Source organism: Trematomus bernacchii, unplaced genomic scaffold (assembly GCF_902827165.1).
Source record: "Trematomus bernacchii unplaced genomic scaffold, fTreBer1.1, whole genome shotgun sequence".
NCBI lineage: Eukaryota > Metazoa > Chordata > Actinopteri > Perciformes > Nototheniidae > Trematomus > Trematomus bernacchii.
Genome location: NW_022987689.1, coordinates 17028579 through 17041588, shown reverse-complemented (window position 1 = coordinate 17041588; position 13010 = coordinate 17028579). Strand labels below are relative to the sequence as shown.

Here is a 13010-nt window from a genome sequence, read left to right as displayed (position 1 = left end):
ACAGGGAGAGAAACACAGAAGAAGAGACGAGAGAGCGATACAGGGAGAGAAACACAGAAGAAGAGACGAGAGAGCGATACAGGGAGAGAAACACAGAAGAAGAGACGAGAGAGCGATACAGGGAGAGAAACACAGAAGAAGAGACGAGAGAGTGGGAGACAGTGAGAGAAGCGGAGAGGAACACGAGTAAAGAGAAGAGAGTAGTTAGCGATACAGTGAGAGAAGCGGAGACACAGCACTTCAAGTGGGCAAATGCTGGGCCTCTCCAGATGCAACTGGTTGATCTCCAAGCAGACGTGGCCCTGAAAGAGCAATTTGGAAGAACTGACCCTGCCACTTTCTGGCTCCAAACAGTTATTATTAAAACTTAATATGGTTCCAGGCTAACCAATGAGCACCTGCATGTGTGTATGAGAATGGCCCTGACACCATTTCAGCCCAGATTTAAACTCCTGGCAGGACAAGCTCCAGCTCAATTCTCGCACTGAACAAAAGAAAGTGAGTGAAGGACTGCAATATAAGAGGGAAAGAAAGAGAAACTTTAAGACTGTTCAATTGTTATGATGTGTAAAGACTGATATTGTTCTATAATCGGCTGAAACTGTTAAAGGTGGGGTATGTAATTTATTTCAGAAACACTTTTTGTTATATTCCATGGAATGCTCTTAACATCCCGATAGCAATGAATATCTTAAATGCTTTGACAAAAAAATCCATAAAAAAATGTCATCTGTGGAAGCCGTAATACTGTAAAAAGCACGACCAATCATCTGAGCCGGGCCGGCTAAAATAACTGGATGGCCTACCTGCCTGTCAGCCTTCCATCTGTGCACAAACTTATCTCGTGCCCTCATTGGTCATGTGCGCGTTCGTGTGTGTTGGAGGAGGGGCTCTGTAAGGAAGTGGCAGATTTTTTCCGGTTGTGTATTTTCAAATTCTAGCGATCTCGAGCCGTTTTCTCAAACTTACCTACCCTACCTTTAAGATGCACACATTTTCAAAAGCTATTTTATTTATTTTCTCTATTTTATTTTTAAATGCAGCCCGAGAGGAACATTACACACACATATCCACAGTATTTTACTCTATATCAGTATAGTTCAATAATTGACAATAAATATTGTTGTTTATGAATTGTACTTTCTTTATTTGATTGGCAGTCAGTTGTTGATTAAATGCAGATGTTGATAAAGCTACAGGCTACTTCAATATATATCACACTAATTCATAAAGCAAGTTAGACATGTTGATGTTCCGGACCTTTGCATGGGGAGATTTTCTCTAACTGGACCTCGTTGAATTTGAGTTGAATACCCCTGGTTTAAGGACAAGGCCTCGATAAATATAAGTTGTCAACTTATCGTATGATATGTTATGTTAACATTATTATCCACAGCTCTGGTGTAGTAACATTTTAGGTTAACGAGAGCTCAGTGTTGTTTGTTACTATCGCATAGCTAATATGTTGCTAATTTGCACTTTTTGTAAACAAGAAACTGGATTAGCAATGTACTGTCTTTTTTTTTTTAAAGGGAGCCTAAAAGTCCATTTTATTTATTCGGTTGTGTTTTACTAAAGATATGACTCCCATCCAGATTCCAATGGCTGATTTAGGTTAGAAGTTAGACAGGGATTGCCCTTTGAATGGGTGTATTATTATGCTATCATATTATCAAATCAGTGAGATAATTTGATTTTAACATGACAATAAAAATGTTTTTACTGGGACAATGTAACCAACAAAAGTAGTTACCAACTTCTACATCATCCATCATCACTGGTGTTTTGCTGTGAGCACAAACAGCCCAGGAGGCTGTTTCATGCCCTTAATTGGAGCCAAAGAACGGGTGACCACATGGAAAATCTTATTCATCAAAAAAGAAAGCGGGATCTCATTGTGTATCATAATTGCTGACCCTCTCACATGTGCCAATACACACACGCTCACACAAACACATGCAAACACAGAGTGGAGTAAGCAAACTCCACCCAGAGTTCCACTGAAGTTTAAATCCTGGTTGTTGATGGCGCCGCTCGCAGGAAACACCTCTGTCCAGCAGGCATTTCCTCTCTGACATCACAACAGGACTATTTCCAACTGTCAGACTGTCTATGTGACCGGGAGAGGTCAGTGTTTTGAAAGAGACCCCCCCCCCCCCCCGGTCAGACAGAGGGGATCATGTAGCATTTTACAGACCCGTTTACTGTTTACTACTCAATAGGGCTCTCTCTTTTCGACACTGTACTCACTTGAACAGTAGGTCAATGAACTTTGTGTTATTGAGTAAAGTTCAACGAGTCATGTCTGGTTAAATTCTAAATAAATGACATTCAGTTAGACGTCCCATAGTTCTCTAAATGTTGTATTGATCAAGAAATCTTTGCAAAAGTGTTCTCATTATTTTGATGGCGTAAAATATTAGCACGAATTTCCTTTATGCCATTTTTGAGAGCATGATGCAGATTTTGTTACATTTGGACGGAGCCATGCAAGTTGTTTCTCAGTTTTTTTAAAAACTTATTTTAGTCTTTTAAAGACATAATACAAATGACAGTAGGAGATACTTAGAGAATTTACCTTGGATACGTTCACTCAAGTGCTACAAATCTTTTAACATCTATTCATTGATTATACATCAACTGTACATAACGGTACATATTAACCAAATAAACAACAGTGTATTAAAAAAAAAGAATTGTAATAAAAATACAACATAAAAAACAACAACAATGACAATATAAAGTTAAATAAATAAAATAAATATCAGAAAAGGAAATAAAGATGTGACTGGAGTTCTGGTGTTATCTGTATTAATGGTGACCATCTTTCAACACATTTCAAAAACATGGTTTACCCGTCTGTTTCTATCTTTATGCTACGCTAAGCCAAACAGCTGCTAGTTTTAGCTTCACATAACCTGTACGAGTGGTATCAATCTTCTCATCTCACTCAAAGAAAGAAAACAAGCCCATCTTCTAAACTGTCAAAGTATTCATTTTAAGGATTCTCAAGCAAAGAAATCTTGTCAATCCATGTTCCATTAAATAACCCCCGACAGTCCCAGAAACAAACGATGCCGAGCAGGATTACATCACTGGCAGAGTCCAGACTCCCTGCTGAAACCTGACACTATGCTAAAGAGTCTACTACAGAGTGGCTTCAATTACTACAGCTGGACCAGGAGCCAAGAGGAGCGGCTCCCAGTGCTCCAGCTGTTGTTATCAGTTCTCGTAACACACACACACACACACACACACACACACTTCCCAACTAAAGGGTAGTTTTCCTCACTGGGCATTAGAGTAGCCACAGAGAGCTTTGTGAACAAACAGCGGTGCATATGACACACAGTGTGTGTCAGCGCCTTCTCACGTTTCCTGCTCCCCTACAGAGAAGCTGTAAAAGCAAACCCCACATGCATCGTTCTGCCACCTGCAGACTACAGTTTTTTTATGTGATAATGACCAAGGTGCACATTTAAAAAAGACTGAAATAAATATTCAGCATAGGTGATTATGAATGTGAAAACACTCTGCAGCCTGATGACGGTGACTAAAATCAAGGCTTATGGTGCTATCAAGTGTTATGATGGGTTTGGCTTCTCCTCTTGAACTGCCAAGAGCTCATTTAGAATATTATTATAGTATATTATCACTTTAGTCTTATTTTCTTAGTTTCGGTTGGGATAACATTGTAAGTTAACGCTGAGATCCGGGACCATAGTCGCTTCAATGATGTCGAAAAGGACAAGAAACACAAGCATTTAAGGACTTTACACACCAGGAAGTGACAGATTCACGTCCAAACTTGTGAATATTATATTTCATGGACTTTTTGTAGTTTCTCTCCCACACACAGTTGATTAATAATCTGTACCTATTCATTAACTATGGTGTTTGAGGAAACAGATTTGATGGTTTGGATTTTTTTTTTACTTCACATATATTTTTACCATCATTTTTTTTGATCTTGGTCATTTTGTAACTATACATTACATCCTGATGGCTTTGACTCCTTAGTGGTTTTAGGTCAAAGGAAATAAGCTGAGCAAAGATTTCTACCGAGCTGGAAACCTCATAAACGAAGCCCCGATGAGTCTTAAGCTTGGGAAGATACCTGAAATCACAACATCCTACGATTCCATGCTACTTCGCAAAACCACCAAATTCTGTCTTTTGTTGTCGTGTAATTAAGAGTGGCAGAAAATGATGTAAAACATACAGTTCAACTGATGCGTGTGCTTTTGGCAGCCTGACATGAACCAGCTGGAACCTGAATGTCAGGTGAACCCTCCCCCCGCTCCGCATGACTCTTACCTTAGAGGGCCCGTTGGAGTACATATGGATCATGTTCTCAGCTCCCTGTTTGACCTTGAGCTCAATGTCATTCTGTCTTTTCAGGGCGGCCAGGCGGCTGCTGCTGCACATCCTCGCCTCGCTGTTAGGGGTATCTGGGGTCAGAGGGCAATCTGGGTAAACACAGAAAAAACAAAAGTTATAACCTTATGGCCTTTTGAAAACAACCATCTCTGTATGTGCTACTGGAGTTTGTCACAAATAAACACAGACTGTAAATAGTTACTCAGTATTCATGTGCTATTTTTGGCTGCCAGACATTTTGAAGTTACCCAAACAGCCCTGCATCATCGACTTTGTTTACAAAAACACGTCAAATAGAAACTTTAGGAGTCAAATAATTGATCCTGAAAGGTCTGCTGTTTATCATTTGATGAGGTGTGTTAACACTAGACTCCAATTGACTCACTCTTGACACTAAACAGACTAAGCTTTGCATCAGGAGTCCAACATAAAGCAGAGCTTTGGATCAATAAATGGCAAGAGTCAGAATTGGACCTGACGTGTCTTTTAAAAGAACATGATTACAACAAATCCAAGGTGAAGACAGAGCACATTAATATTCGGCTTTGATATAAAACACAAAGGCAATCTCTGCCGATTCAAATTAATGTTCTGTCATGTTATTGGCTCTCTCCTGCAGTCTGTTTTAACTTTAACCGCAGAGGGAAACCCTGCGGCATTCTCTTTTCTTGAGCAACTGTAAAAAACTAAGATAATAGAAAAGCAAGTGTGAACTTGCAGACAACTACCAATACTGCAGTGACATAACTGCATATTTGGGGTAAACACTTATAAACATTAGATTTTTACATGGCTTTTTATCCAGACCCTAAAAATAGCTGAGACAACACACTGCTACTGGGTCAATATCTATTCAAGCTTTTGAGTTTCTTCTCTCAAACAGCATGCAGATACACAAAGTGAAACCAAGTGTCCTCTATCTATCCAGGGAGCCGGACCACACTTCTGGCCGATGAGCTCACTGTTTAGTGTTTTTTTGGTCGTGTCTGGACTCGAAAATGTGCAGAGAAATCCCCTCCCCAGGCGGATCCCTGCAGCGCGGAGCAACACATTCTCACACTCAAGTGAGGGGGGCAAAAAAACCGGCCTGACTTCTCCTGACTTGACTTGCAAGTTCAGTTTCACGGTGTCATAGGGTGCGTTTCACTTCTCATATTTTTAATTTCCTCGCTCCTCTGTCTCGGTATCACCGGAAGTTGATTTGTCTGCGCCATCTTGAGTAGCGTCCCAGTGGCCTTATTTGTGCCGGAGGACCGAGGATCGAGGAGCGATAACGGAGGAGCGATAATCGAGGAACTACCAGACCATCCTCCGGTGAAATCCTCATACACTCGCCCCGCCCCCTTACTGTGTATCGCTCACCGATTGGACGATGCAGCGCATGCACTGATCTGGCTGCTGTCAGACGATCAGCTGTGCGGCGTCATCACAAACGGACGTCGCTTCACGTGACGCTCTGGAGGAAACGACGTCCCATTGCTCTTAAAACTCATTTCCCTGCTTCTCGTGGTTTCCTTGCGTCTCTCCATGCTTCCCTGGTGGGAGGGACTAAACGCAGGGATACGACGCAAGTGAGGGACGCAAGGATTCCATTTAACTGAAGTGAAACGCAGCCATAAAGTACTTCTATGGAAAGGGCCAAGTGTACAAAGAGTTGCCACATCTGAAAAACAAACAATGTCTGCTAAAATAATAGCCCAGTGCGTATAAAACTGGAAGGAGCTTTGACTCATTTGTGGTCTTTAAGATTTTTAAAGTTACGTGACGGTCACATGACAAAAACAAAAAGGAGTTCATCAAGGTGAGCCTGATTACCTCAAGTAACAGCAGTGAGGGAAATCCTTCATACCGGAAGGTGCTGCCAAACACAGATAACAACTACCAGCAGTGATACAAAACAGTGTCTAAAAGTCCTTTGAACACCTGAGGGATAAAAAAAGGAAGCATGTGACTCTTTAAACTGAAAGTCTACATGATTCATCTTATCACCCTAAATAAGCTGAGGGAGCATCACCTCTGAGGTTTCTGTGCGGGAGGAGGGTGGGATTTTAGCCTGCAATCGTCCACACACCATACACACAGAGAGCGAGAGAGCCCATGTAGAGTCCCATCCAAACCACAAATGTGTAGAGAAGCCTGTGGAGCAACGTGGGAGTTTCTAAGGGGCCTGGGGCAAAACAGATCTTCCATCAAATTGCATAATAAGAGTTTGTACACCAAGGCAGTATTGTGAGGGAGTTGCTTGTGCAAAAGACACAGAGAAACACACGTGTGAGAGTTCTGCGTGTCATGCAGTCTTCGTTCAGGGCTTTCCTCTCTGCGTGGGGGGTGCGGTTTGGTCAAGGTCACATCGAGCCAAGAATTCAAGGACCCCGGCCCCTACTCCTCCCCCTCTTCCTCAGCTTGGTTCGGCCCACGCTTGGCTGCAGGACAAGACACCAAGCTACTGAATAGCAGCGAGGCTGATGTCACTGCTGGAGCGCTGACAAGGGGAACCCTCCCTCAGATTAACCCATCTGGCTCTGATCACAACCAGAAACATGCTTACAGTTCAGGGTGGGGGAGGAATCGATTCAAGGGAGGTTCTCATCTGTTCAATATTTATACTCCATATATATATATATATATATATATATATATATATAAAATAAAAATAAAATAAAATATAAAAAATATAAAATATAAATATAAAATATACATGTCGAAATAGAAAATTATATAATCTATATATTTACTATATATAGTATATATATATATATATCTATATATCATTATATATGAATTATAATATATATATAATATATATATATAATATATCTATATATATTATATAATGATATATATATCTATATATAATATCTGCATGTATATTTTCTATTTCGACATGTATATTTTATTTTATTTTATTTTTCTTTCTATTCTTGTATATTTTGTAGTTTTGTTTTATTGCAAGTCCGGGTGTGCCGTGGGATTTTGTGACAACCATACGTTATTATTGCAATATACAACTACACAAAAATAATTATTTTTTAATTTACTATATCAGTACTTTGTATGCACTCATTTCATAATACAGAGGCAAACTCTATACCTAAAAACAATTCTTTAAAAAAAAAAATCCTCACAGAACCCCATATTTCGCTGTTAACGCAGTTGCAGGTGGGAATTATAAGACCGTGACCCATTGAAGGCTGAAGGACAACACTAGAACTGTGTAACTTTTTTCAATAAAATATTAAAGTCTTCCAGTCCGTGACTTTTCCTGAAAGTTTGTTATGTAGCACCCTATGTTGTTAAAAATTGTCAATATGAAGTCAGATTGAAGAAATCGCCCAAAAAATTGCCATTTATACCTATTTCTGCCCAGCGGGTCATATTGACCCCACCCCTTTTCATATAAACATGACGTGTTGCTATAGCAACGCCTTTTGTCTACTGCGGTTCCTTATAGATTGAGAGATAGATTGAGAGAGAGAGATAGATGGATAGATATATTGATAGATAGTTATAGATAGAGAGAGATAGATAGAGACAGTCTGTAGTGAAGGAGTACGCTCCCGCTCACGGGGCGAGTTGAAAGTACGTTATGCTGGCCGCGGTGTCTAAATAATGCTTCTGGGCCAGCGGGCCATTTATAATGTCGAGCCCTGAGAGTCCACAGATTATATTGGTATACGTTTCATCCCTGTGCTTTGATGAAGCCTAATTTGATAAAGTTTCAAATTAATTTCTGAAATATTTCGTTAATAAATATTTCATGAGTAATATAGTTGTCTTCGTCACCTTTTATTTGGCATTAGTAAATAATTATGCACATTTACAGATATTTTACATGATACGAGTGATAACACGTGTTATAAGGGCTATTTCGCACAATAGGTGTGCCTTGAGATTTTTACTTGTCCTTTGGTGTGCCTTGGGCACAAAAAGTTTGGGAACCACTGGTCTAGAGGTTGCTACTGATGGAATCATGTGTCATGTGGACACAGGCCCTTGATCACCATTACAGTCTTCTATTTTAAGTACAATCTATCTTTGCAGTCATCTTGAAGTTTTTCTAGAGCAAGATACTTGACCCCAAAATTGCTCTCGTAGGCATGTCTAGCGCGGTCTAGCATGTAATGCAACTTGTCAATCTTGAAGCCACTTGGAATTAATAAATACTAAAAACTTTTATTAATGAATAAATGTTACCTTTTGTCTTAGATTTGCATCATTGCCATCAGTTGATATCACTTTTTCAAAACCCGTTTTAGTACACCTATAATGTGTCACACTGCGATTATTAGTGCACAGCTGACTGAAGCAGATCGTGAAATTAGCACCCCTATTGTAATGAATCCAGAATTCATTTTGAATTGGGAATAGTTTTGAATCAGGAAGCAGTTTTGAACCAAATAGTAATAGTAAAGAATCGCAATCAAATCAAACAAGGACACCGTGATTCACACACCTACTAACAATGCTCTCTTAACAATAACAACAAAAGCAGAACCTGGAACATTAGTGCTTTCCTACTTGACACATGATATGATGAGGGATATGATTCAGAGAGTAAACTTTATTTGGGGCTTGTCTCTTTATGAATGGATGACATGTGAAAGAGGGACCTGACTGGTGGCTCAGCGACAGAGCGACAGCACCTGAGAGCGACTCGGCCCATTTCTGGCCTGAGCAGAGCTGCAGAGAATAACCAGAGCCCCTCTCGACTTCTCTCCTGGAACAAAAACACATTCTGGCTTCTCGCAGAGCAACTTCTTACTAATTCAGGAAACAAGTGCCGTCTCTTGGGGATTGGAGAGCTAAATGCTGTCTAAAAGTTGTCTTGTGACCGTAGCACTGGGCTGCCCTCAGCCCCTCTCCATCATTTTGCGATAGCCAGCGACATTCTTCTGGCGTCGCGTCACTTAAAAGAAAGCCCTCGTTCATCTGATTGAGAGTCAGGCAAAATTTGTTCCCAATTAAGATAACCATTTACCAAGATGACCTCCCATCCCTCCCCCATCTCATACTTCCTAATGTCAACTGAACCGGGGGGATGTGATGGTAACAGGGAGACAAATACCATTCCTTCTCTTCCTGAATTCACCACCAACAAATGCCACATAAGGCAACTACTGTAACAAAACGACATTATGCCGTGGGTAACTCTCTCCAAATTCCATTGTTGAGGACAAACGCACAGGAGCAGGCTTTCAACGGCCTCGGAGGGGAACAATCGGCGGCTCATTGGAACCGTCGGTGGAATGTGGAATGCAACAATGTCAGCCTCTGGAGAGTGAGTCACCTCCAAACACTCAGTGTGTTCATATACATGTTGACACCACACAGCACTGGCAAAAGTGATGTTCTGCATTTGTGAGTACCAGTATATTTGGGGGTGTGATAAAGAGATGATGATAATATTTGGAAGAGAGGTTGCTACTTTGTGACATTACACCTGGGCAGATAAATATACGAGTCACAATTAATCTCTTTACAAAAGTATCGCAAATAAATTATGATGTAAAAACCCTCTAACCAAGGACAACTGGAATAACAATGACATTAACCCAAACCTTTTGCTTGAAAATATCAACAAAAAACAAAAATATCAAAAAAAAGGAAGTAAGAAAAGAAACAAGTAAATTAGCTTACATCTGACCATTATAGAGAACCGCAGTGCTAAAACCCGGAAGTAAACTTCTTCCGGTTCCTTCGACAAAAATGCAATGCAATTTCTCCATAGGATTTTGGAAAATAGCTCGAAATAAGGTCTGTGGTTGACACACATTTAAGAGACTGATCACGTTTTGTTTAGCCGGATAATCTCCACATGTCTACCCTACTTTTATAATTTTCTAATCATAAATCTATCGATCAGATTTATGATTAGAAAATTATAAAAGTAGGGTAGACATGTTTTCCAAAATCCTATGGAGAAATTGCATTGCATTTTTGTCGAAGGAACCGGAAGAAGTTTACTTCCGGGTTTTAGGACGCGTCACTGCGGTTCTCTATATACCCTACCCCGAAATTAAATGCTTAAATACAAGGAATATGGAGTTTATGTAAAACCGCACAACTAGAACTGCAACTAACTACTGTTTTTTAAATCTTATGATCTGACAATTATTTCCTAGATTCATCTTATACTGTAATTGTTTGGTAAATGAAGGCTGTGTTCATAAATAGTCACTCTGAGCTATAGCTTACAATATCTCTAAATCTTAACGATAGCTTTAGACTACTTATTATAAAACGGACAAGTCAAATCAAGCAATCTGATTGGTTCTTAGCCGTGGTATACTGAGCGTATACCACGGGTAGAATTGTAGTTACTTTTTACAACAAGTCAGTATCCCTCCGCGTCTGAGAAAAACTGTATACAGTTGCGCTGAAAAGCAAACTGCCTGCAGTTTGCTTTTCAAACTGGGACAAGAAAACAGCGGAGAAGTAACGGGGCAGAAACCCTCCTTTTTACACAGCGGTCCAGACATAGACATCAAACTGCAAAACATATTCAGTGTGCAGTTCCTTTGGCATTAGGGCAGGGATATTTAGATACTTTCCAAGGTTTGACATAATTAATTGTGCTACTTTTAAAGCAAGCAACGATGTTTTCAAATCTGTAATCAAAAAGGTCCGCAAAAACATTTAAGATTAACTTCGACCTCCGGGGGGGGGGGGGGGGTCTTACTATGGAGGAGTGGATTGAGCAGTGCCTATCTCCATACAAGTAACCACGTAAGCCATGCTACTGATGCTGGACAGTTTTTCAGTGGGTGCACAATAAACGGCAACATACAAATTAATGTAAATAAATAGCCAAATAATGGATCAACGCTCTCTGTCTAATATGTTCGCTAGCTGTTGTTAGTGTTGTTGCATAGCAACCACCTCGCACTATGTTTTGTGCAGAAGGCAACGGAGGGACTATTTCATTTTGAACATCATTATTTAATAATAACAACTATTTAAATTAGAGTGTGTATTTTTCATTCATATTGCCACACTTGGTAACCGTTTTATAAAAGCAATAGCTCACTTCAGGCCGTGATATATGCTCATTATATCACAGCTAAGGGGGTTGTCGACCCTCCGCTTCGCGTCGGGCCGAACCACGCCCCTTAACTGTGATATAATGGCCATATACCACGGCCTGTCGTGAGCTATTGCTTAATTATAACATCTTATTGTTGCAGTTAATCATGTCTCATTATAATCAACTCTAACATAGTCATTCACACTAATAAGTAAGTGGCACCGCATGTTTGTATTATAAATATCTATAGTTACGTTTTTCTTTCATGTATTTACACTCGTAAATTCATGTAGAAATTGAACGCTGTGTTTCTTTAAAAAACAGCGCTGTCATTGTAGAGTGTGAGATTGGACAAACGAACAGACCCAAAATATTTAAGAAAGAAATTCGAAAGTGTACATCAAAGTTTCATAGAGTCCAAGGTCATATGTTTGAATGTAATGTTTTGTCATTCCAAAACCCCCCCAAAAAATCCAGATTGATATAAAACTTAGAGAAAAGCAGGACGTCTGAGAGACTGACAATGTTATGTTGTTTTTTGAAGGAAAATTACTAGGTCCCTGAATAAATGTATTCTTTGAAGATTAAGCGATTATCAAAACAATTAGTCTAATAATTTAGTTGATCAAAGGAAAATATCAAAACATTTGATATTTTCCTTTGATCAACTAAATGATTAGTTGTGTAATTGCTGCAGCTCTGTAAAACAATGCTTTATTTGTAGGAAGGCCGAGTATAGTAGAGCATTGGCCTTTACTTCCTGGTTAATGTTTACTAAATCCTCTGTGGATCCGCTTCTTTGCATTGTTGCTGTTACCTAGCAGTTCCTCGGGGTCTTTGACCACGATGTGGGCGTTGAGCTCCTGCAGCTCCTGGTGAAGCTCCTCTACCTTCTTGTTGGATTTCTTCAGCATGTTGTCGACATAAGCCAGGCTCTTCTTGTCTGTGGTGACCTGAGGAGAGGAGAGAGCAGGAGGCTTGAGAAAATCGGACAATTTATCTACAGCAAAGATTCCCAAAGAGACACGTCACTCATTTGAAATCATCTATTTTTATTATGAACAAAACTGGTGTTTAGCTAATGAACCAGTTGGTGTTTTGAATGACCGTTTGTGTTTCAATAACAGTAACATGCACTCTTGAAAGTAGAAGGCTTTTTCTTTACTTTAAAACTGCAAAATAATATTTAAAGTAAAGAAAACAAGATGCTGCTACACTGTATTCAGAAGTTGTTCCATATTCAGAGAGGTTACCTTGCGCAGGTTCTCGGCTCCTTCTTTGATCTTCAGCTCTTTGCGGATCTCGCGGCGAATCTGCTCCTTTATCTCGTCCAGCTTCTGCTGAACCATGGTGTCGGACAGGTCCAGGTTGTGTCCCAGACCTAGACGCTCCGCCACCAGCTGGCCCCTGGAATCCCCCTGAAGGTGGAGAAAGAGAAGAAGAGGAGATTTAGTAAGTAATTTAGAGGTCAGCAGGAAAAGGAACGGGTAAACGGGAGAAAGGAGGAAAAGGAGAAGAGGACATACAACGGTCAGTCAAAGTCAAAAAGTAGACTAGTATTAGAAAAATGGACTTTCAACACTAAAGACAAAGCGGCACCCTCTTA

The 13010-nt window shown here is 40.0% G+C and overlaps 1 protein-coding gene across 1 annotated transcript in view; it reads right to left on the bottom strand.

Annotated features, from left to right (window-relative positions):
- pkn2 (protein kinase N2) overlaps positions 1-13010 on the bottom strand; it is a 39865-nt gene that overhangs the window by 16451 nt on the left and 10404 nt on the right. The window contains exons 2-4 of the mRNA XM_034138278.1: positions 12658-12822; positions 12222-12357; positions 4318-4469 (exon numbers count right to left, since the gene is read on the bottom strand). Of these exons, the coding sequence (XP_033994169.1) occupies positions 4318-4469; positions 12222-12357; positions 12658-12822 (453 nt within the window). The remainder of the gene's footprint in view (positions 1-4317; positions 4470-12221; positions 12358-12657; positions 12823-13010) is intronic.